The sequence below is a fragment of the Octopus bimaculoides genome, chromosome 24 (genome assembly GCF_046866305.1).
Source record: "Octopus bimaculoides isolate indiv1 chromosome 24, ASM4686630v1, whole genome shotgun sequence".
In the NCBI taxonomy this organism is placed as follows: Eukaryota; Metazoa; Mollusca; class Cephalopoda; order Octopoda; family Octopodidae; genus Octopus; species Octopus bimaculoides.
The window spans coordinates 8,039,709-8,063,649 of NC_142951.1; the positions used below are offsets into that span (position 1 = coordinate 8,039,709).

At 37.0% G+C, this 23,941-nt stretch overlaps 3 protein-coding genes across 3 annotated transcripts in view; 2 read left to right on the forward strand and 1 right to left on the reverse strand.

Annotated features, from left to right (window-relative positions):
* The window catches only part of LOC106883156 (uncharacterized), a 66,205-nt gene extending 48,335 nt beyond the window's left edge, over positions 1–17,870 (reverse strand). The window contains exon 1 of the mRNA XM_089341333.1: positions 17,826–17,870. The gene's annotated coding sequence lies outside the window, so the exon portion shown is untranslated. The remainder of the gene's footprint in view (positions 1–17,825) is intronic.
* Positions 954–9,927, forward strand: LOC149131184 (uncharacterized). The gene is made up of 4 exons (XM_089341024.1): positions 954–1,201; positions 3,106–3,232; positions 5,197–5,293; positions 8,852–9,927. The coding sequence occupies exons 1-4, from the start codon at positions 1,165–1,167 to the stop codon at positions 8,945–8,947; spliced, it is 357 nt and encodes a 118-aa protein (XP_089197150.1). The 5' UTR covers positions 954–1,164; the 3' UTR covers positions 8,948–9,927.
* Positions 12,763–23,531, forward strand: LOC106881860 (uncharacterized). Its single transcript, XM_014932378.3, has 4 exons — positions 12,763–12,920; positions 17,557–17,692; positions 20,289–20,385; positions 21,842–23,531. Exons 1-4 carry the CDS (start codon positions 12,881–12,883, stop codon positions 21,932–21,934), a joined length of 366 nt encoding a protein of 121 aa, XP_014787864.1. The 5' UTR covers positions 12,763–12,880; the 3' UTR covers positions 21,935–23,531.
* Positions 23,532–23,941: the final 410 nt, after the last annotated feature.

Below are 23,941 nucleotides of genomic sequence, written 5' to 3' on the forward strand. Positions count from 1 at the left end.
TACGAAGTACAAGGACATATATAAATACAAAAGGCTTCTTTCAGATTCCGTCTACCAAATCTACTCACAAGGCTTTGGTCGGCCCGACGCTATAGTAGAAGGCACTTGCCCAATGTGCCATGCAGCGAGACTGAACCTGGAACCATGTGGTTGGGAAGCAAGCTTCTTACCACACAACCACTCCTGCATGTATGTTACCAATTGCACCACAAACCACTTGCCTTCTTGTCATTGTCACTCACCTGCTGCACATTCCCCTCCTCCAATTATTTATTCTTTTATTTTCTAGACTGTTACACCTGTTTCAAACATTTAATATATTTATCTGAATCTCGATTTTAGTCTGCCTACTTTCTCTTTCTCACCAAGTTTTCTATTAATTCTAGTACTGTTATTTATCACTTAAAGTCGTATCAACTTCATTACTCCATATATGCATTGTTTCCTGTATGTTTACATCAACGACGGGGTGTTTAAGTACACTATCACAGCAATTAGATATGTACCACTTCAGCACTGAGTCAATGTGATCCCTTTCCCATCAAAATCTCTGACCTTCAGCCAATATTAGAAAGTATCATTTTAAACCTTTCACTGCAAAATTAAATTTCATAATTATACAAAAATACATTTGTTATTTTCTAATTTGGTTATATGATGGATTAACAGAATTTTCGGAAATTCACAAAAAATACCTTGTGGTATTTAATTATGACACTATGGTGAGTTCAAATGATTTTGCCCTTTTTAATTCTAAAAAAGTAATTGAAAAAAATAAAAACATTTCAATATCAACCCCCCCCCCACTCACCACAACCTGCCTCTCCCCTCTCTCCCTCCCAACATAACTGACTCCCTTGTCCATCTCTCTGTATCTCCTTATTCCCTTCAGCTAACTTTTTAACCACTTAATAAGTATTCCTTCCTTCTCGTTCTTCACTTCTGATCACAAAATGACCACTTGGCCCAAGTGTATTAATATTAATATTTCTTCCTCTCTTCTCTCTTTACTCCTCCTTTCTCTCTCTTGATCTTACTCCACCTTACACTCACTCCACCTCCATCTTTCACCGCCACCTCTGAGCCTAGCTAATATATAAAAGGCAAACGAACAAGCAGATTATTATAAAGACATAACATTATAAGTTACCTCGCCTGCAAGTAATGTGTAGCACCATGGATGTGAGAAGACCAAACTCTGGTACGTAACATATTATTTGCAATTCATTTTTGTACCTTTAGGCATTTACCATATGCAATCACAGTTACATTTCCATCATTGTTGTTCATGTTTTTCTTTCAAATAATTTACTCCTTTTCATTCACAGTTCACTTCTTTAAATTTTCTCAATGCATTGCATATTCTTAGCTAATTGCTGACCTACACTTTGTTTTGGGAACTTGGCGATTTTTAACAGCAAGAGGGTATCCCTTTATGCCAGTTATTTAACCTAGCTAGAAGAGTTGTTGAATCTCCTATCTGTCAAAACATATCCATCCTGAATGAAAATAAGATAAAATAAATTCACAGGTAGTGAATGCATGCTAGTCCGAGTCTGCAACCATGGCTGAAGCGGCCAGCCTAGCAGCTGTCACTGACTAGGCCGCAATGGCGTGGTTGATATCACTGGTTGGCTGAGTCCACTCCCCTTTGCGCTGCTGTGCCATTGCATGCTCTCGACCGATGGCTCCTTGCCTTCCTCCACACTCTTGTGCTCATGCTTGTTCCCATCCCCTCCCGTCTTGTCCCACTCTATTATAACAGGTCCACACATTCACAATCATGCTCCCATGCATCATCATGTTCCTGCTCCAACTCAGGTGTAGCAGGTGGCCAGGGTCCGAAAACATGGCGGTCCATGCCCTGTCGGGACAAAGCCGGAGAAGAATCTGGTGGAAGTCCAAAGTGCCTCTGATGTGCAAATCGATCAAAGAAACTGGGTGTAGCGGCAAAAGACCAATTGAGCCATCTAGTAGCTGGTTCCCTCCGAAGTTTCCCTCGGAATACCTGGTGCCAGTGGGAGAACGACATGCAATTCCGTCTGGTAAAGTGAATGACTGGAGGCCCCAGGGACCTTGACAGCTTTGATCTACTCTCATACTCAGAACGGGTGAAACAAGCCATTCCTCTTCTGATCGGAGGCAGCCATTGCAATGCAATGAATGCATGGTGCCAAGTGGGCCACATTTGGTAAGCAGAACTGGTGATAGGGGATGAACTGAACATCCGGCTAAGGTGCCCTACACTTTGCCCATTAGATTGCCGAAAGGGCGTTGGTTGATATAGACAGCAGGACAGTGGCGCTGAAGTGAGCAACCAATGCCAAACCAGCCATTTGACAGGTTGCACGATTGCCAGTGAAGTAACTTTCTGATGCCTGGTTGAATAGGAGGGTGCTGCAGTGAAACTTCTATGAGGTTTCTTAAAAAGAGTAGGAGGGTGCTGCATGGAAGCCGCAGGCATGAGCCTGGGTGAAGCCAACTGTGGGTGCAGATCTCGGTTGTAGTAGGAAATATTTGAACGAGACCTTTGAAGACCAAAGTGAAGGGTTCTGTGCCAATGGCAGTCGAGTACGGGTTAATTGGTCCTTAGAAGTGGGCATAAGCTTCCAGAAAGGCACCAGATCCATTGTTGTTGTTGTTGTTGTTGTCAGTGTACATATGCATGAAAGCGGCTGGCCTCGCATCAAAAGGGAATTGGGTTAATATTCTCAAACATGAACATGGAGAGTGCCCATCCAGCTGTGGGAACGGGGCATGCTCGTAGCAGAGCATCTGTGGTTGAAGCCGGCAGCCAGGCAAAGCTGCAGCAATGCAAGTGAGCATGGAGATGTTGCCATGAGCCGTGGTAAGAGTTCTCTCTTCTTTGAAAAGGACCGTGTCCATGGAATCGGCTAGTCCTGTGATATGGATATGGAGACAGAAACTGGTGTCTTGCTGTCAACTTAGAGAAAAAACAGTTTATCTTTTTACCTACCACTTGTTTCAGTTGCTGGACTTTGGCCATGCTGTGACACCATCTTGAAGGGTGTGTGTACATGTGTAGAACCTTAATTACAAAAATGCCAGTCCTTCTCACCTGTTTAAAACTTTCTCTCATTACAGATTCAAAAGAACTTGATCTGTCCACTGTCAAAGTCTACCTACAAATCCCAGAACTTGAAGTGACCAGTCATTTCTTTCACCCACCAACACCAAGTAATGCAGAAGTCACAATCGAATTTGAAGGAAAGTATGTATTAACATGTCTGTGTGGATGTGTATTCATTATCATCACAAACAACAATTTGATCACCTACAAGACCTTTAGGAAGCCTTAGTGTTGTCATACAACTTACTAAAATTGACAGTTAAACTTCCCTTAAAATATTATAACCGTGTCAGGCATGAGTCTCTGTGTCCCTGGGCTTCTGAACAAGAAATAAATAGTTATATATACAGCTCAAGGCTAACAATTACAGGAAAACTAATGGACAGATTCGCAAAAAAATTCAGAATAACAATAAAAGGCCTAGCTCTCAACTACCACATTTGTTCACCCAAATTACGAGTAAGGACACATTGGATGATCAAGTTGAAGGTAGTCAACAATTTGAATTGGGTTTAAGAAAATAACAAACTTTTGAGTTTATTGACTGGTGTTTAGCTCTGTTGGGATTGATTTAGGATTAAAATGACTTCCAACGGAGATTAACAAACTTTCCTTCTTTTAAGGCAGTAAATTTTAAGGAATATTTAGCTACTATTTCTAATAATATTAATTTGTTGGTTGTGTATCCTCAGATCAACTTCAATCCATCATATTCAGAGATAGAGAGTCTAGGACTAAAATGTTTAGTCTACCTGACTCCTTAAGGAACATGAGGCTGATTTCCCAGTTTCTCTGGGGTATATTTTCCTCCCTAGATGGGACCCTGCTCCCTTGCTGGATGACTTGTTTTTAGCAACTGAATGGCCTGGAGCAAAATGAAACAAAGTGTTTTACTCAAGAACACAATGCATCTCATAGTCCAGAAATTGAAACCACAATCCTATGATCAGGAGTCCAGCACCCTAACCACTAAGCCATGTGCCTCCACATAACAAAAATACTCTTCTGATTTTTTTTAAGACAACAAACTGTGTTATTTGAGGAAGATTCAGCTGTTTTGTTTCCCAGTGCATTCCAACAACTACGCAGAAACTTAAGTGCAGTTGGTGGAACAGAGAACTGTGATGTCAGTCATGTTTCATTAGCTGTTGTTGCTTTAGCCTCATCATGGTATTACAGACATGACCATCCCCTCATATATTTGGAGAATAGTGTCTTAGATGATGTTATCCAACAATGCCTATCTACATCAGTGGTCATTAATGTTGGATAATAACTGAAAAAGTACAATCATAAACACAAGTGGCTGAAATGGGGTTCCTCTTAAGCATTGGTTCTCAACCAGGGTCCATAAGTCAGTGTTCATGTAAATAATATTTTTGTTAGATATTTCACTTTGGAAATGATCATGCTAAGAAGAGAGGAGGGGGAAGTGGTGGTGTTGGTGGTGTATGTGTGGTGGTTGTGTGTGTGTGTGTGTGTGAATGTGCATACTTGTGTGTGTGCATATGATTATGCATGTGCATGCATGGATATGTGCCTGCGTGTGTGCATGCTTCTGCGTGGGTGTGTGTGCATGCACACTAAGATAGATAATATGCAACAAGCACTCCATAGTAAGGGTAAGATGCATGACTCACTAGTTAGAGCATTTGGCTCACAATCATGAGGTAGTGATTCCTGGACCAAGCTGTGTGTTTTGTTCTTGAGCAAGGACACTTTATTTTCATGTTGCTACCATTCATTTGACTTACCCCATCCCCCGTAACTGCTGGCCTTATTATTACAATTAAGGTGGTGAGTTGGCAGAATTATTGATGCACTGGACAAAATGCTTAGTGGCAGTTCGCCTGTCTTCACATTCTGTTTTCAAATTCAGCTGAGTTTGACTTTGCCTTTCATCCATTTAGAGTCAATGAAAGAAGTACCAGTTGCATACTGGGATCAATGTATTCATCAAGCCTCTACCCACAAATTTCAGGCATTGTGTCTATAGCAGAAAGAATTATTACATTATTGCAGTTGGGTTTTCATTATTTGTTTAAAATTCCTAAACAGTGTTTGTTACTTTTTGTTTTTTTTCTTCTTTCTGTTCAATTTATCAGACAGCTTGAAGTGAACATCACATTTGCGGAAAAAAATTTGAATTATAAGTTGGAAATTCATAAGTTGCCAGGAGCAATTATCAATTGTGCTAAACAGGTCAGTTTATTTTAGAGAAAACATTTTGGAGCTAAATAAAATTTCTGTTGTCTTTTTTCAGAAGAGGAAATATATATCTTGATGAGATATTTATGTCTTCTTTTTATTCCAGGACATTTGTTTTGGTTTTTGTCTGACACTTGTCTATCTGTCACTGTCTACTTGCATATTACTTACTGTCTACTTGTATATTACTCACTGTCTATCTATTACTGATTATCACTGTCTCCCTGTTTCTGCTTATAAGTGACTATTTGTTACTATCTATCAAATCTGTATCACTGGCTATATATCCCTGTCTATCATTATCCAATTATTATTTACCAGCTACTGATGAAGTGCAAAGACACAGAAATCCTGAGTTAGCAATTCCATCACCACTGCTGGAGGTTCTTCTGCTACTGGTATCCTTATGCACTCTCTAGTCTATACAAGAAGCATTCTCAAAATGAATTCTGCAGTTTCATGGCTTTCAATACTATATCCACATAAGTAAAATATACAAAATATACTATTTTGAACAAATAATGCTTCCATTGCTAATAAGAAATAAATAAATACTCACACACACAGAAGCTTGGTTGTGTGGTAAGAAGCCTGATTCTCAGCTGCAGGATTCTGTGTTCCATCCCACAATGTCACATCTTGCACAGATGTTGCCTACTATTACCTCAGGCCAACTAAAATTTATCTTGTGAGTGGATTTGGTAGATGGAAACTGAAAGAAATCCATCATATGTATATGTTTATGTATGTGACTTTGTGTCTGTTTTTGTCCTCCACCACTGCTTGACAATTGCTGTTGGTGTGTTTATGTCCCTGTAATGTATTAGTTTGGCAAAAGTGATTGATAGAATAATGCCTAGCTTTAAAATATCTTCAAGGTGGTGCCCCAGCATGGCCAAAGTCGAGTGACAGAGGTAAATAAACGTTAAAAAGATATATATATATATATATTTATATATATATATATATATATAGTTTTAGGGAAAAGAACCAAGGTATAATTAAATTGATAATTTAGTAACTTCTATGCTGAAGTGAAGACATGTTCTTTGTCTATCTCCTTAACTTCTTGGAAATTTTAGGTATAATTATACTAATGTGTCCATCCATTCTAATTTAATAAAATTCTATGTCTTTGTGCAGCTGAGGATTGCTCTGCATTTTGAATTGATGTAATGATTGCATTGTTCAATTAAATGGAGTTGCATGAAACGATTGTACTGCATTACCTCTGGATATCTTTGTTGCTTATTTATATATATATATATACTCCTTTACTTGTGGACATCCAATATGCTAGATGTAGACCCCATATGGTCTGACCACTAAGAAATTTTCTTGAGAACAATCTTTTCTTAGTGGTCAGACCATATGGGGTCTACATCTAGCATATTGGATGTCCACTTAGTGGTCATCCCTCTTATATGTATGTAATATAATTTTTCTGAATTTTCAGATTTTTCAATATGCTAGGCCACTGGTTTAAATTGATATTAATCAAATTAATACTCAATTTTTTACCCTTATTATTTAAATTTATATATATATATATATATATATATATTACGGAAAAATTTGGATAAGTTCTGTTTTCACTTTGCTAAAGATTTTCTACTATTTGAAAATAATATGTATTCTTGTTTTTATACTATTCATTTGGTTCTTTATAGATTATTTTTAATAGATAACTTATTTAACACTAAATTATTTAGAAGTTATAGTTTCATTTCAACATAATATTAGAACTTCGATTTGAATAGTGTTGATATATTTTCGATTATTTTTGATTAATATTATTTGATTAATTATTAATCTTTATAGTTTATAATATCGTTAAAGTTTTTTTAAAATCAAAACTTTGTATATATATATAAAGTTTAACCTTTTATTCTTAATAATTTTTGTCTTTCCTAATTTTCCATTCATAATTTTTTCATTCATATTTTTTATTATTACGTTTGTAGAAATAAATAATCTTATATTTTTCTATTATTCAATTGATCTTTAATTATAATTAAATAAACGTATTTAGCTTTAAATAGTATAGCTTTAACTATTACACCGGTTAAATATGTACTAATTTTATCTTCATTATTATTTTAAACTTAAACTTCGTTCAACTTGTATTTAAAACAATGATAATTTATGTAAGATGTTTTTTGTATATAATATACATGTTATTATAATGGATGAAGGGATGATTATTGAATGGTTATTATTTTGATATTATGATATTTTTAAAATAATTTTTCTATCTTTATATAATAAGTGTTTCATATTAATTCATTTGGTACTTATTGTTGGTTGAGATATAGATCTAATTATTGTTCTACTTACGATCTGACGAGTAGCTATATTTTTGAACAGAACTTATTTTCGATAATTTCAATTGATTTTAATCAATTTAAATTTCTTTTCTATTTGAAAATTTATGAAACACGTGTAATCTTTTTATTATATTTATCTTATGATATTTACTTTACTTTATATTATACTCATTTATTGTGCTTTTAATTATTAATTTTTCTATATGTGATAGTGGATTTTCATCGATGAGTTCTTGAAAATTGGTTATTTTCCCTAAAACTATATATATATATATATATATATTTGTATATGTACACACACACACAAGTTTTTGAGGCGCTTGTATATGTATTTCACTGATGTCAGTTAATGGACAGTGGCCAATGCCATACAAATATATAACTGCATTTGATATATGATCTCTGGCTGTTGTGTCTCATGGAGACAATGACGAGTGACCGAGTCTTTTTGCAATTTACGGTGCTCGAGAGGACACTTCAAGCTAAGTGAAATCATAGTTGTGGCCTGTGTTGGTCGCATGTAAAATCCACTTGTGCTACTGATATGTAACAGGCATCTGTGGAGTGGTTGCCCTGAGGAAGGGCATCTAACCATAGAAATTAAGATAAGCCAGACTGGAGCCTAGCACAGCTCTCCAACTTACCAATTCCTGTCAAACCGTCTAACCCATACCAGCATGGAAAGTGGATGCTAAATGATGATGATAATGATGATGATGATTTCTTGCACTAATGAATGTTGTTTAATATTTTTCATCTTTTATCTTTTACTTGTTTTAGTCATTAGACTGTGGCCATGCTGGGGCACTGTCTTGATGAGTTTTAGTCAAATAAATCAACCCCAGTACTTAATCTTATTGCCAAGCCTGGTATGTATTCTATTGGTGTCTTTCATTGAATTGCTAAGTTGCAGGGATATAAACTCAACAACACTGGTTATCAAGCGATGGTTGGGGACAAATAGAGAAAAGAAACAAATCTGTGGTTAGGCAAAAGATCCTGATAGAATAAGTACCAGGTTTGAGAGAAGAAGATAAAAATTACTGGGGTCAACTCATTTGACTATAAATCCTTTGTGGTGGTACCCCAGCATGGCTGCAATCCAATGACTGAAATGAGTAAAAGATAAAATATAATCAACTACACAGTCCCCCTCTCCACATCATTATTCTTATTCTTTCACAGTCACTCACCTAATTGTTTCCATATGTTTATTTTCTTTCAGTTCGAAAAGGGCGTGATGGAACTTTTCCTCACAAAGGAAATAGAAGAATCATGGGTAGCCTCGCTTGCTAAGGGACTGGAAACAGAAATAGCCTGAGTATTTTGCAGCACTGCATCATGGAGAAGCAATACATTTTAATAAGAATAACTAACCCAAGCTTTGTAGATCTAAATACATATATATATATAACTGTCCCAAGCTTTGCATGTCTATATACGATTTTATATGCACATATACAGACAGACACATTCTCAGTTTTACATACAAACATAGATATGTATGTGTGTTTGGTGTCTTTGACTGCTGATTTTACTAAGTGTTGCTGCCGAATATTGCTGATAAATTTATGGTTTTAGCACTTCAAATTATATTTTGTTATCCGAAGACAGTTACAAACATACAATGGTATTTCTGACAGTGTGTCAATCTTGTATATTCTTCTGTAACACTGCCCTGTCAGTGTTTATTGCTTTCTTAAAACCCAATATTCTATTATTGATATTAAATTTCTCTCTATTACTCATGTATATATATATATATATATATATACTCTTTACTCTCTCTGTCTCTCTTACTCTTTTACTTGTTTCAGTCATTTGACTGCGGCCTTGTTGGAGCACCGCCTTTAGTCAAGCAAATCGACCCCAGGACTTATTTTTTTGTAAGCCTAGTACTTATTTGTATCGGTCTCTTTTGCCGAACCACTAAGCTACGGGGACGTAAACACACCAGCATCGGTTGTCAAGTAATGTTGGGGGAACAAACAGACACACATATACATATATACGATGGGCTTCTTACAGTTTCCGTCTACCAAATCCACTCACAAGGCTTTGGTCGGCCCAAAGCTATAGTAGCAGACACTTGCCTAAGGTGCCACGCAGTAGGACTGAACCTAGAACCATGTGGTTGGTAAGCAAGCTACTTACCACACAGCCACTCCTGCACCTGTATATATAAATCTTTTATCTTTTACATGTTTCATTCATAATATCTAAAATACCTATATTGAAGTGGCAAATGAAATAAAATACATTTATTAAAACAGTTATGAGCTAATAAATTTTGGAAATGTATTCTGTGTTACATTGTCTTTTGAGATAAGTTGCATCTATGTTGAGGCATATCTGTATGTGTTTGTATGTGTGTGTGTATGGAGATATCTTTCTCTCTATTACTCATGTTTATTTATATCTAAAAGGCAGACTGTATGATGCATGTGTACGAACAACCATGCTACATGGCAGTGAAACATGGACCATGAAACATTTGCAAAGAATTGAATTCCTCACAATGACAATGCACCCTGTCATCAAATTCTCCTCATTCAAGAGTTTCTCACCCAAAACAACATGGTGTAGTTTGCACACCTGCCCTATTCACAAGATTTAGCCTCTGCAGTCTCCCTTCTCTTCCCTGAGATGAAAATGCAGTTCAAAGCTCACTGTTTTTAATACCAATGTTGAGATCAAGAGCAAATCATGGAAGGTTCTCAACTTGCTTACAGGACTTACAGGACGGATTCCAAAAGCTAAAGGAACACCAGGACCAGTGTATTGCTGTGCAAGGTGACTGTTTCGAAAGAGATGATGTTAAAACTTACATAAATGCAATATTTTTTATTAAACATAACTAGTTCAGTAACCCTATATATATATATATATATCTTTTACTCTTTTAGTTGTTTCAGTCATTTGACTGTAGCGATGCTGGAGCACCACCTTTAGTCGAACAAATCGACCCCAGGACTTATTCTCTGTAAGCCTAGTACTTCTTCTATCGGTCTCTTTTGCCGAACCACTAAGTTACGGGGGTCGTAAACACACCAGTATTAGTTGTCAAGCGATGTTGGGGGGACAAATACAGACACACAAACATATACACACTCACACACACATACATATATACATATATACGACGGGCTTATTTCAGTTTCCATCTACCAAATCCACTCACAAGGCTTTGTTCGGCCAAAGGCTATAGTAGAAGACACTTGCCTAAGGTGCCATGCAGTGGGACTGAACCCGGAACCATGCGGTTTGTAAGCAAGCTACTTACCACACAGCCACTCCTACGCCTATATATATATATATATATATATATATATATATATATATATATATATATATACATATATATATACATATATATATATACATATATATATATACATATATATATATATATAGATATATATATATATATATATATATATATATATATATATATACATATATATATATACATATATATATATACATATATATATATACATATATATATATATATATATATATATATATATATATATATATGCACAGGGTGTTTCGAAAAATTTGATATCATTTCAGAATCTAATAACTTTGCCAGTTCTTGTTCAAATGACTTCAAATGTTAACAACATGTGTAGAAGCATGTCAAAATTTTGTTTAATGTTTGATATGTTTATATTTTCAAGTATAGAAATGGCATTCACTGGAAGAGAAAAGGCATTTTGTGTGTTGGAGAATGTTCAAACACAGTCGAACAAGACTGTACAGCGTACATTTGTGTGAGAGTTCTCTAAAAAGTCACCATACATACAATGGGTGTGTCATTTAGATAGGGGGATACTTTGGCTGCTATTTTTAGTGTGTCGAGCGACCAGGAAGAAGCTCTTTCATTGGTTTGATTGTATAATGAGATTTTTTTTACACATATATATATGTATATATATCATTGGCAGAAGTTAGAGAGTAAGTCAAAAGCTGAGAGTTTTGTGTGTGTGGCACTCATCAAACACGAATTTGACCACTGTTACTCTGTAACTTTTGCCTATCATTAATGTGTGTGTGTGTGTGTGTGTGAGTATATATATATATATATATATATATATATATAGATTAAAATCGCTGACGTGGCTGATGACAGTACTGCCTGATTGGCACTCGTACCAGTGGAACGTTAAAAGCACATCCGAGTGTGATCATTGCCAGGGCCAGGGATTGGCTCCTGTGCCGGTGAAAAGCACCATTTGAGTGCGATCGTTGCCAGCATGGCCTTACCGGCACATATGCTGGTGGCACATGAAAAAACAACATTCAAGCGTGGTCATTGCCAGTGCTGCTGGACTGACTCCCGTGCAGGTAGCACGTAAAAATACCTTTTGAGTGTGGTCGTTACCAGAACTGCCTCACTGGCCCTCGTGCCAGTGGCGTGTAAAAGCACCCACTACACACTCAGAGTGGTTGGCGTTAGGAAGCGCATCCAGCTGTAGAAACTTTGCCAGATCAAATTGAGCCTGGTGAAGCCTCCGGCTCACCACTCCTCAGTCAAACCGTGCAACCCATGCCAGCATGGAAAGTGGACGTTAAACGATGATGATGATGATGATGAGATAGATAGATAGATGAACACATTCTCATATATGTTGCTATAAAAACATCTCTGGTTATTAAAGAAAGGTTTTGTTATGGGAGATTTTCAGTTTAAATTTTTCTGTCGTCCAAGATTCATCGTTTTGTCAATGGACCCGGAAGTTGTTGCTCGCAAACAGCAACATTAATTTTCTTCAGCTGAACACACTTCATTGATTGGTTAAAATTACTCAAATACAAAATTTTTGTCAAAAACGTTAAGAGTAAACCCTGTTCTACGTGACACATTCTACCAGTATCCGAATGAATTAAAAAAATCTGTGCATGAGATGGAACAGATCTTAATCCAGCTCCCTATACCAATGATCTATTTGCTGATTTCCCGATTTATTTAACAGCAGGTGCCACTCAGTGGGACTGAACACGGAATCGTGTGGCTAGAAGGAAATTTCTTACCACACAGCCACGCCTACTTACAATAAACATCTCCCAAAATGATAGACATGCGACTTACAATGAATTATTGCAAAAGAAGTTTGTGTGTGTGTGTGTGTGTGTGTGTGCTTGCGTGCGTGCGTGATTAATGCATTTGCTATCTAAATAAAGGATGAATAGTGATACAGTGTAATGAATATCAATTGGTATATGATATCATAAGTTATCTCCCCTACAAATGTCGAATAGCACCATGGAGGTAAAAGAACCGGAATCGGGTATCACAACATTTTATTTTCGATTCATTCATGTTCCTTAAGGCATTTACCATATATAATCACACTTACGTTTTCATCGTTGATGTTCATGTTTTTCTTTCAAACCATTTCCTCTTTTTCACTTACCGCTCAATGCATTGCACACTTTAAGCTAATTGCTCGCCTACGCCCTTTTTTTTTTTTTTTTTTTAGAACTTGACAATCTTTAACGAGTGGGGATTCCATTACGTAAATTAGTTCATCTAACTAGAAAGAGATGTCGAATCTCTTTTGTTAAATCAAATCCCTGTTAAATGAAAACAAGCTAAAATAAATTCACAGGTAGATCGTTGGTGTTCTGCTCCGTGATCGGTGAATTTGGTAAACAACAACAAACTTGTCTTGTGTAGGTAACCAACTTGATATGGCGGGACTGTGTTCTGGAAGTTGTTTTATTTTGTAGATTTATGAGATCTGTGTCAATATATACGTGTGCGCGTCTACCGATTTCTTTACCCCTTTTTTTTTTTTACATTAAACACTGATACAGTCGTTATATACACCACCTGAAAGTTATTTTTCCGTAAGTTATAAGAAAGTCGACTCCTGTTAATTATCCGAAACTTCCCTCTCCAAATTCTTTTCATATCTAATTCCATCATACTCGGAGCCTACATCATCTGAATGGTATTTGTAGAAAATTTCACAAAAAAAAAAAAAAAATATGTATCCATCTTTCTGAAAGTTATGAGGAAACAAACCCTGTGGTGGTGGTCGTGGTGGTAGAGGCACTCTTGTGTGAGTTTGAGGACTTGTCTTCGGTGTCTTTTACTTCTTTCAGTCATTAGACTGCGGCCATGCTGGGGCACCGCCTTGAAGAAATCTATTAGCAGAATGAATCGACACCAGTCCTTTTTTTAAAGCCTGGTACTTATTCAGTTGGTATCTTTTGCCGAACCACTAAGTTATGGGAAGATGTAATCACACCAACACTGGTTGTCAAGCAGTGGTGGGGGTAAAAACACAGACACAAAGACACATACTCAGACATATATACGACAGGCTTCCTTGAGTTTCCTAACAAATTCACTCGCAAGGCTTTAGTCAGCTCAAGGCTTTAGTACAGGCCACTTACCCAAGGTGCTATGCTGTGGGACTGAACCCAGTACCATGTGGTTGAGAAGCAAGCTTTTTACCACACAGCCACGCCTGTGCCTATGTATGGGAAGTTGACATAACTTCAATGTGTCTCGAGGAATTTGACATAGTTTAAATGTGTGGCTGCACTGTACGTAGCCTGAGTAGGTTTGAAAATTGATATGGTTTCAGTGTATGTAGGAAGCTATTATAATTTGAATGGTGACTGGAAAGTTTTACCAAATTTCAGTGTTTCTGATACCCAGATTCCTCTTCCTTCTGATAATCCCACCAACCTTTGTATAATGTAGGGTAACCATGTATCTTCTTTACAGCAAGACACCTGTGCTTGTCACTCTAAAATTCTTTAGCCTTTCAACAACTAGCATAAAGCCACCTTTCTTTCTACTAGAACTCTACTTGGTTGAAGGAGTTTTTTTCTTTGTCTTGTGAGTTACTTGGTCACTTCACAAACACCTGTCTCATTAAAAAAGAAAAGCACCCAGTATGAAGAAGAAAAAGAATTGACTAAAACCAAATAGTGGAAGCTCTGTAAAGTGGTTCGGTTTAGAAATGGCATGCAGCTGTAGGAAGCATGCCAAAGTAGTCAAACACTCAAGGTAGACACTGTCATTCAGTTTGTTGGATCCTGTCAAAACGTCCAACCCATACCAGTGTAAAAAACAGACATTAAATGATAGTGGTAATCATGAAGATTAGGACAGCGACACACATCTCTCAAATCACCATGGGATTTAGTGGAAATTTGTAATATGTTGAGTGCCAAAGTAGAGGCTCCATTGTTGGCTTGTAGTCAAGAACGTTTTATCTGGCGGGATTTAAACCTCATATTTATTGCATTGCAGCTAACTATGTTAATAATTACACCACAAGACGCCTCCATACTTGTCATTGTCACTGAGCTGCTACCCTTTCCCCCTCCACAATTATTTATTCTTTCATATACTTGACTATTGTACCTGTTTCAAATATTTCATTTATCTATCAGTACCACACCCTGATTTTAATTTGCATACTCTCTCTTTCTCTCGGAGCTGGTTTTTATAGCTTTTCATTTAACCTCTGTCCATATAATTGATTGTCACCTAAAGTCTTCTGTTAATTCTAGTACTGTTGTTTAATCTATAAAAGCCTTATCTGCTACATTACTCCATGTATGCATTGCTTCTTGTGTGGTTGAGTCAATGAGGAAATGTTTAAGTACACCATCTCAGCAATAAGTCAAAAAGAAAGCCTATCTGTATAATTTGATTTGCTTGTATTAGTAACTAAATCTCTCTTAAATCATACAAGGATACATTGGATAATGTTGCTCCAGATATATGAACAAAGGAGATTGTCATAGCCTATGATCAATTTTGAACATAGAACTGCTAGATCAGAGCTGACTTGAAGCTAAAGAAAACAGGCTGTTCATATTATATTACAATTATAGAAACAATTGGTAAATGATATCAATACAGTTAAAGCATATATAAAGGATGTTTCAAAAAATCTGATATAATTTGAGATGTAAATATTACAGAAACTACATAGTCAAATCACATGAAACTAAACAGGCTTAACCCATTACCTCCCATAATTCTATTAACTGGAATTTTTTTAATGAAACTTTGATTTCTAGCATAAAACAGCCTTAGAAACACGCTGGAATGATCAAAATAACTATGTGACACACGAACCTGTGTCCATTATAACCTTCAAACAGGGGAGGTCAGCCGCTTCCCCTTGCTGGTGTGGCATCTACAGACTAGTTTCAGGTTGTGTGCCCCTTATCAGTGTAGAGCAGCCGAACCCAGCAGGCATCGCTACTGACCGTCTGTATAAAGGATTATTTACCTAAATTCGATGGAATACATCCACTGGTTTTCAAAAATAGAAATATTAATATTTCTAAGTCTCTCTAAAGGAGACTACGGCAGTGGTATTGGATATTAATAGTTATCGCCAAGCCAACATGGCAGTCCAAAAAATAGGACGAACCCAGCAGGCTACTGACTTGAAAACCAGTGGATGTATTCCACTGAATTTAGGTAAATAATCCTTCATACAGACTACCTGCTTGATAAGAAACTCAGACACTGGCAATGGATCTGATTGACAATCATGGCCTGGATCTCACCAACAAATTCAGGAGTTCTTTTTTTATCAGAATGAGCAGAGTGAGTTTTCCAGGCTGCTGTACCTTTGTAATCACCATTAGACTCATCCAACTCTTTTCAAATCCTCTGCACTGTCCTCAGATTGACACCCAAACACTCTGAAATGTTTGTATTGGAGCTTCCAGCATGAATGCCAAGCAGCAGAGCATATCATTTCCAAATTTCTGGCAGAGTGAATTGCATCATGGTGCTGTTTTTCCCATAGATGGTGCCCAACTGACCCTACCATACTGTGTAGTCGACAAAATCGAAAACAAACAATGTGCATGGGTGAGATTAAAAATATAAAATGACAACAATTTACCAATCACACCCTGTATATTAGTTTCATTATCATCATCATCAACATTTAACATTTGTTGTCCATGCTGGCATGGGTCGAACAGTTTGACCAGGGCTGGCAAGCTGATATGGCATGGTTTTTACAGCTGAATGCCCTCCCTAACACCAACCACTCCGTGAGTGTAATGAGTGCTTTTATGTGCCAGCTGCGTGACACCAGTATCTGCCATGACTACGATTTCATTGCCTCTGTGAGGCCCAATGCTCAAAAGGTATTTTTTATGTGCCACCAGCACTGGTGTTACTTTTGTGACATTAAGCATCAGCCACATTGCCTCCGTGAGACCCAATGCTCGACAGCTGTTGTTTACATGCCACTGGCACTGGTGCCATTTATGTGACACCAGCATTGGCCACAAATATAATTTCACTTGGCTTGATGGGTCTTCTCAAGCTTGGCATATCGCCAAAGGTCTTGGTCATTAGTCATGGCCTCCGTGAGGCCCAACATTCGAAGATTATGTTTCACCCTTCATCCTATGTCTTCCTGGGTCTACCTCTTGTGCAGATTCCCTCCACAGTTAGAGATCGGCACTTCTTTACACTGCTGTCCTCGTCCATATGCAATAATTTTAAATTATTAATTTAAAAAAATATTGGGACAAAGTTTTTAATGACGTTTTAATTATTTTTTTACAATCTGGTAGACATTGTTCAGTTTGAATGTGCAAATGTCACTGTGCGTATACGCCTGTGTCTCTGTATGTCTATGCATGCATGTGTGTAAAGCCTTAATTACATCAAAATTTTACGTCTGTTGTCCATGCTGGCATGGGTTGGATGGTTTGACCAGGGCTGGCAAACTGAGGGTTGCACAGGACTCCAGTCTGATTTAGCATGGTTTCTACAACTGGATGTCCTTTCTAACACCAGCCACTCCAAGAGTGTAATGGATGCTTTTATGTGCCACTGGCACAAGTGCCATTTGCATGACACCAGTATCTGCCATGACTACAATTTACCACATGTTTATATCTCTCTCTCTCTCCTTACAGTTATTACAGAAGAAATTGATCTGTTAACTGTCCGAGTGAACCTGTCAATCCCAGGACTTCATGTGAAGAAAAGTTTCATGCCGTTTACGAAACAGAAACCACATAATGCAAAAGTCTCAGTCAAATTTGAAGAAAGGTTTGTATAAACACGTCTCTCTGTCTATGTGTATTTATCATCATCATCAACAACAATTTGATCACCTACAAGACTATTAGGCAGCCTCTGTGTTGTCGTCATACAACTTACTAACATTAATAGTTAAACTTACCTCAAAGGGTTGTATTCCTCTTAGGCATGGAGCCCTATGTCTCTAGGTTCCTGAGCAAAAACATAAATAGTTACATATACAGCACAGTAGTAACAATTGCAGATAAACTAATTGACAGATTCACAAAAAAATTCAGGAGAACAACAATAACAGGCCTATCTCTCAAATACCATATTTGTCACCCAAATTGCTACTTTCACCAGTTTGATTGTCCAAATTATTCTCATTGCTGGCGTAAATGTAAACACTTTGGAGAATAAATATTGTCAATTATTTCCTCAACTGCAAAGATTCTAGTCTTTGCTCTTTTACAAAATAAGTGCTAGGTTTATCACATGCTTGTTTCATTGCAACAAAAATCTGTTTATTTTTTTATTTATTAAAGACAAAAGTAACAGCTAAGGGGGACATCATTAACAATGACTCATAAACACATTTGACTACAAAACTGCAACATTGATCAGTTGTTTATTTTTAGTATGTTGTCTTCTTTTTCTGTGTGTGCTGTTCATAATAGCTTTAGCAGGAATCCAGCAGAGGTGATGTTTAATCCTTTCATTACCAGCCTGGCTGAAACTGGCTCTGGCTCTGAGTACAAATGTCTTGTTTTCATAAGTTTTGAATTAAAATCTTCCACCAAATCTTAGTCACAATTTATGTTCCTAACACTAGCTGAGTGATAACTAAATTATTTTACTAAATTCTTTGTTATATTTAAAGTAATTGAAAGAAACACAAAGCATTTCAAAATAAATACAGTAATAGGCGTAGGAGTGGCTGTGTGGTAAGTAGCTTGCTTACCAACCACATGGTTCCGGGTTCAGTCCCACTGCATGGCACTTTGGGCAAGTGTCTTCTACTATAGCCTCGGGCCGACCAAAGCTTTGCGAGTGGATTTGGTAGACGGAAACTGAAAGAAGCCCGTCGTGTATATGTATATATATATATGTATGTTTGTGTGTCTGTTTGTCCCCCCAACATCGCTTGACAAACGATGGTGGTGTGTTTACGTCCCCGTAACTTAGCGGTTCAGCAAAAGAGACCGATAGAATAAGTACTAGGCTTACATAGAATAAATCCTGGGGTCGATTTGCTTGACTAGAGGCGGTGTTCCAGCATGGCTGCAGTCAAATGACTGAAACAAGTAAAAGAGTAATGAAAGGGTTAAGCTATTTCCACTATCGTAGGAACACAGCATGACAAGATGACAGGGTTAAAAAATAAATGTAAGGACACATTGGATAATCTCGTTGAATGTACACTATTCTTTAAAGAACTGATGGGATGGATGTGGCTTGAATGATTTTGGTCATAGATCTTCTCAAAGCTGACTTGCAGTGAAGCAATAATAATTACATGACATATGAGTCAATAAATTGGCTTTTATGTTGTTGTTGAAGCTACATCTCCCTCAAATTACACCTTACCATCATAAAACAGAAGGACATGTCTGCTGATCTTAAGATACACTATTTATGAAGAATATGAGACGGTCAAGGTTAGGAATCCTTTGATCATTAAACTGCTGACCAGGGCCTCAAAAATAACATTAGCCTTTAGCATTCAAGCTGGCCACATGCAGCCAAAATATTTAACCTGTTTTATATTAAGGATCTGGCCTCTAACCTCATCTCTAAAATGTCGTTCTAAAACTAAGCAATCATATCATTGACATCTCTAAACTACAAGATAATGCATAATTAATTAAAAACAATATAAATAAACAAACATTACGTTTAACAGAATGATCTGAATAATTAAAGGGTTAAATCATTTGGATAACAGAAACTACTAATTGTGTATTGAACTGCCTTAACAGTTCATTCATTTCATTTCTTAGGCTATTGTTGGCTATTCCTATACAGCTATCACAACTGTATATCCCTGCCCCTCTGGCCAATAAATATTTTTAGTGGTTTGTCCTGACACAAACTGTACCAACATTCTCTACACTCCTCTATCTGTCACAGTGAAAACAAAATACAAAAGACACCCATTCTGTTGGGCTCCAGTCGAGGACCTTCACCTAATGATACATAAACCATACAGTTCGTTCCTGTTAGGCATAAATCTCTTGTTTCTTATTTTTATCCTATCTCTGTTGTCCAAGCTGCATTCTATACTTAACCCTTTAGCATTTAAACCAGCCATATCCATCCAAAGGCGGTGAGTTGGCAGAATTATTGATGCACTGGACAAAATGCTTAGTGGCAGTTCGCTTGTCTTCACATTCTGTTTTCAAATTCTGCTGAGTTTGACTTTGCCTTTCATCCTTTTAGAGTCGATGAAATAAGTACCAGTTGCATACTGGTTCAATGTATTCATCTAGACCCTACCCCTAAATTTCAGACTTTGTACCTATAGTAGAAAGAATTATTACATTGTTGTTGTTGTCTTTTGATTATTTGTTCAAAATCCCTAAATAATATTTTTTTATTTTTTTATTTCTGTTAAATCCATCAGACGGCTTGAAGTGGACGTCATAATAGAAAAGAAAAATGTGAATTATCAGTTCAAAATTAAAAAGTTACCAGGAGCAATTATCGATTGTGCTGAACAGGTCAGTTTATTTTAGCTAAATAAAATTTCTGTTGTCTTTTTTCAGATGAGGAAATAAATATCTTGATGAGATATTTATGTCTTCTTTTTATTTCAAGACATTTGTTTTGGTTTTTGTCTGACACTTGTCTATCTGTCACTGTCTACTTGCATATTACTCACTGTCTACTTGCATATTACTTACTGTCTACTTGTATATTACTCACTGTCTATCTATTACTGATTATCACTGTCTCCCTGTTTCTGCTTATAATCGACTATTTGTTACTATCTATCAAATCTGTATCACTGGCTATATATCCCTGTCTATCATTATCCAATTATTATTTACCAGCTACTGATGAAGTGCACAGACCCAGAAATCCTGAGTTAGCGATTCCACCACCACTGCTGGAGGTTTTTCTGCTACTGATATACATCTGTGCTCTCTAGTCTATTCAAGAAGCTCTCTCAAGATGAATTCTGCAGTTTCATGGCTTTCAATACTATATGCACCTAAGTAAAATATACAAAATATACTATTTTGAACAAATAATGCTTCCATTGCTAATAAGAAATAAATAAATACTCACACACACAGAAGCTTGGTTGTGTGGTAAGAAGCCTGATTCTCAGCTGCAGGATTCTGTGTTCCATCCCACAATGTCACATCTTGCACAGATGTCTACTATTACCTCAAGCCAACTGATGCCTTGTAAGTGGATTTGATAGATGGAAACTGAAAGAAGCTTGTCGTACATATATTTATGTATATATTTGTGTGTGCATCTTTATGTTTGTCTTCCATCACCACCTGACAACTGGTGTATGTGTGTTTATGTCCTCGTAACTTAGTGGTTTGGCAAAAGAGACTGATAGAATAAGTATCAGGCTTTAACCCTTTTTCTCATGGTGGTGCCCCGGCATGGCTGCAATCCAACAACAGAAATGAGTAAAAGATAAAATATAGGCGTAGGAGTGGCTGTGTGGTAAGTAGCTTGCTTGCCAACCACATGGTTCCGGTTTCAGTCCCACTGCGTGGCACCTTGGGCAAGTGTCTTCTACTATGGCGTCGGGCCGACCAAAGCCTTGTGAGTGGATTTGGCTGACGGAAATTGAAAGAAGCCCGACGTATATATGTATATATATATATATATATGTGATGTGTGTGTCTATGTGTTTGTCCCCCTAGCATTGCTTGACAACCGATGCTGTTGTGTTTACGTCCCCGTAACATAGCGGTTCGGCAAAGAGACCGATAGAATAAGTACTAGGCTTCCAAAAGAATAAGTCCTGGGGTCGATTTGCTCGACTAAAGGCGGTGCTCCAGTATGGCCACAGTCAAATGACTGAAACAAGTAAAAGAGAGAGAGAGTAAAGAGTATAATCAACCACACAGTCCCCCCCTCTCCGCATCATTATTCTTATTCTTTCACAGTCACTCACTTAATTGTTTCCGTATGTTTATTTTCTTTCAGTACGAAAAAGACAAGATAATTCTTACCCTCACAAAGAAAGCAGAAGAATCCTGGGTAGCCTCTCTTGACGACGGACTGGAAACAGATATATAAACACCTTGAGTGTTTTAATCAGCGCTGCATCATGGAGGAACAGAATACATTTTATCAAAAATAACTATCCCTAGCTCTATCTATCTATCTATCTATCTATATGTAATGTATGTATGTGTGTGTGGTAATTGTTCAGTTTAGTCATATCAAAAAGGTAAATAAAGATTAATGGGGAGATAACTAGTAAAGGGACATGCATAAGTCAACACAAATACCGGTTATTATTCATTGGGTTGTCCGGAAAGTTCGTGCCGATTTTTAAAGGAAATAAAAAGGTCAATAAATACTTGCCATTACATTTTAAATCAGCCAAATATGAACGATTGTTGCACAATGCGTCTCCATCTTTCTTTTAACTTGAAAATACCCTCTTCCCAGAATTGAGGTGGTTTCATGGCAAATAAGTCGAAAGGTAAGCTACTATAAATCGGCACGAACTTTCCGGACAACCCAATACTTTGGAATTGATTAGAATGGCACGTGGAAGACCTGCGGAACCACAATTCATTGTTCCTGAAATTAAAATCCTCACCCGTGAATCAATTTTGCAATATCACCCAATTAGCCGAATCACGAGACAAGATTCTTCAGTGGTTGGCACGGCGTTGACAAATTATAAATTTATACTCGTGCGAAAATTGTAATTCGCCACGTTACCTACTATAGTATTTTTTTGTTTAACAGTAAAGTTAACTGAACGAATTACATATATATATATATATATATATATATATATATATATATATATATATATATATATATATACTAAAGTTTATTTGTTAACAGAATGTGGCGGTTCTATACAAGGACGATGTGAGTGTTGTTTTAAGCCACAGAAAAGCATCTTTTCCAGCTGGCTATCAACACAAAGCCTGTTGATAGCCAGCTGGAGATGTTGTTTTCGTGGGGCTTACACAACACTAACATCGTCCTTGTATAGGACCGCCACATTCTGTTAGCAAATAAACTTTACTATTCGGTACTCTTACTGTAAATCCCACGCTGAGAGATTTAAAACAAGTTGTTTTTCTGTCTGTCTCTCACTCTCTCTATATATAACTATCCAAAGCTCTGTATGTCTATATACATTTTTATATATGTGTGTGTGTGTGGTGTCATTGACTGCTGATTTTACTAAGTGTTGCTGCTGAATATTGCTGGCATTTATGGTTTTAGCACTTCAAATTATATCCTCTTACCTGAAGACAGTTGTAGAAATACAATAATATTTCTGACAGAGTGTTGATCTTGTATATTCTTCTGTAACACTGCCCTGTCAGTGCTTATTGCTTTTCTTAAAACCCAGTATTCTGTTTCTGGTGTGAAATTTCGGTGCTAGTATAGTATGCGGTCTACCAAGGTGTCAAACAGGGGTGTATCTACCTTATCTTTCGGATATTTCCAGGTATTTCAGAGATAAAACACTTCAGATATTTCAGAGATCATTTTTTTTCTTTGGCGATCCTTCGGTACTAGAACCCATAACTTCCGATCGTTGTACGCACGCGTACTGAATACATTATCGTATAGTGTGTTTATGTTTTTAAATGACTTGAAAATATGAAAAGACAACATTAAATAGAAAAAAAAAAAAAAATGAATGGCCCACTAAACTCAAACCTTCTCCCCTCAGATTCATACAGTTCTCAAACTTTAAACACATAAACACACTATACGACAATGCAATCTGTATGCATGCACACAAAAGCATCTAAACATGATCACTCAATGTCCTCAGTGTGTGCTCCGGTCACTGGATCCGCATAATATCGTTGATGGTTCACTGTCAAATGGTGGTAACCTGTAGCATTTAAATTATTAGAAGCGGGCCACTCATCTGAATGAATTAGTGAACCTTTTTCACATTCTCTTTCAACAATTAGGATCAGACTGTTCCCGTCACGCCGTTCCACACAAAAGCATCAACAGTCTGATCCTTGTTTGAGACCAAAAATCCTGCGGCCGATCAATTCTACGTTCATGGTTCCTGTTGCTTCGTTGTTCTGC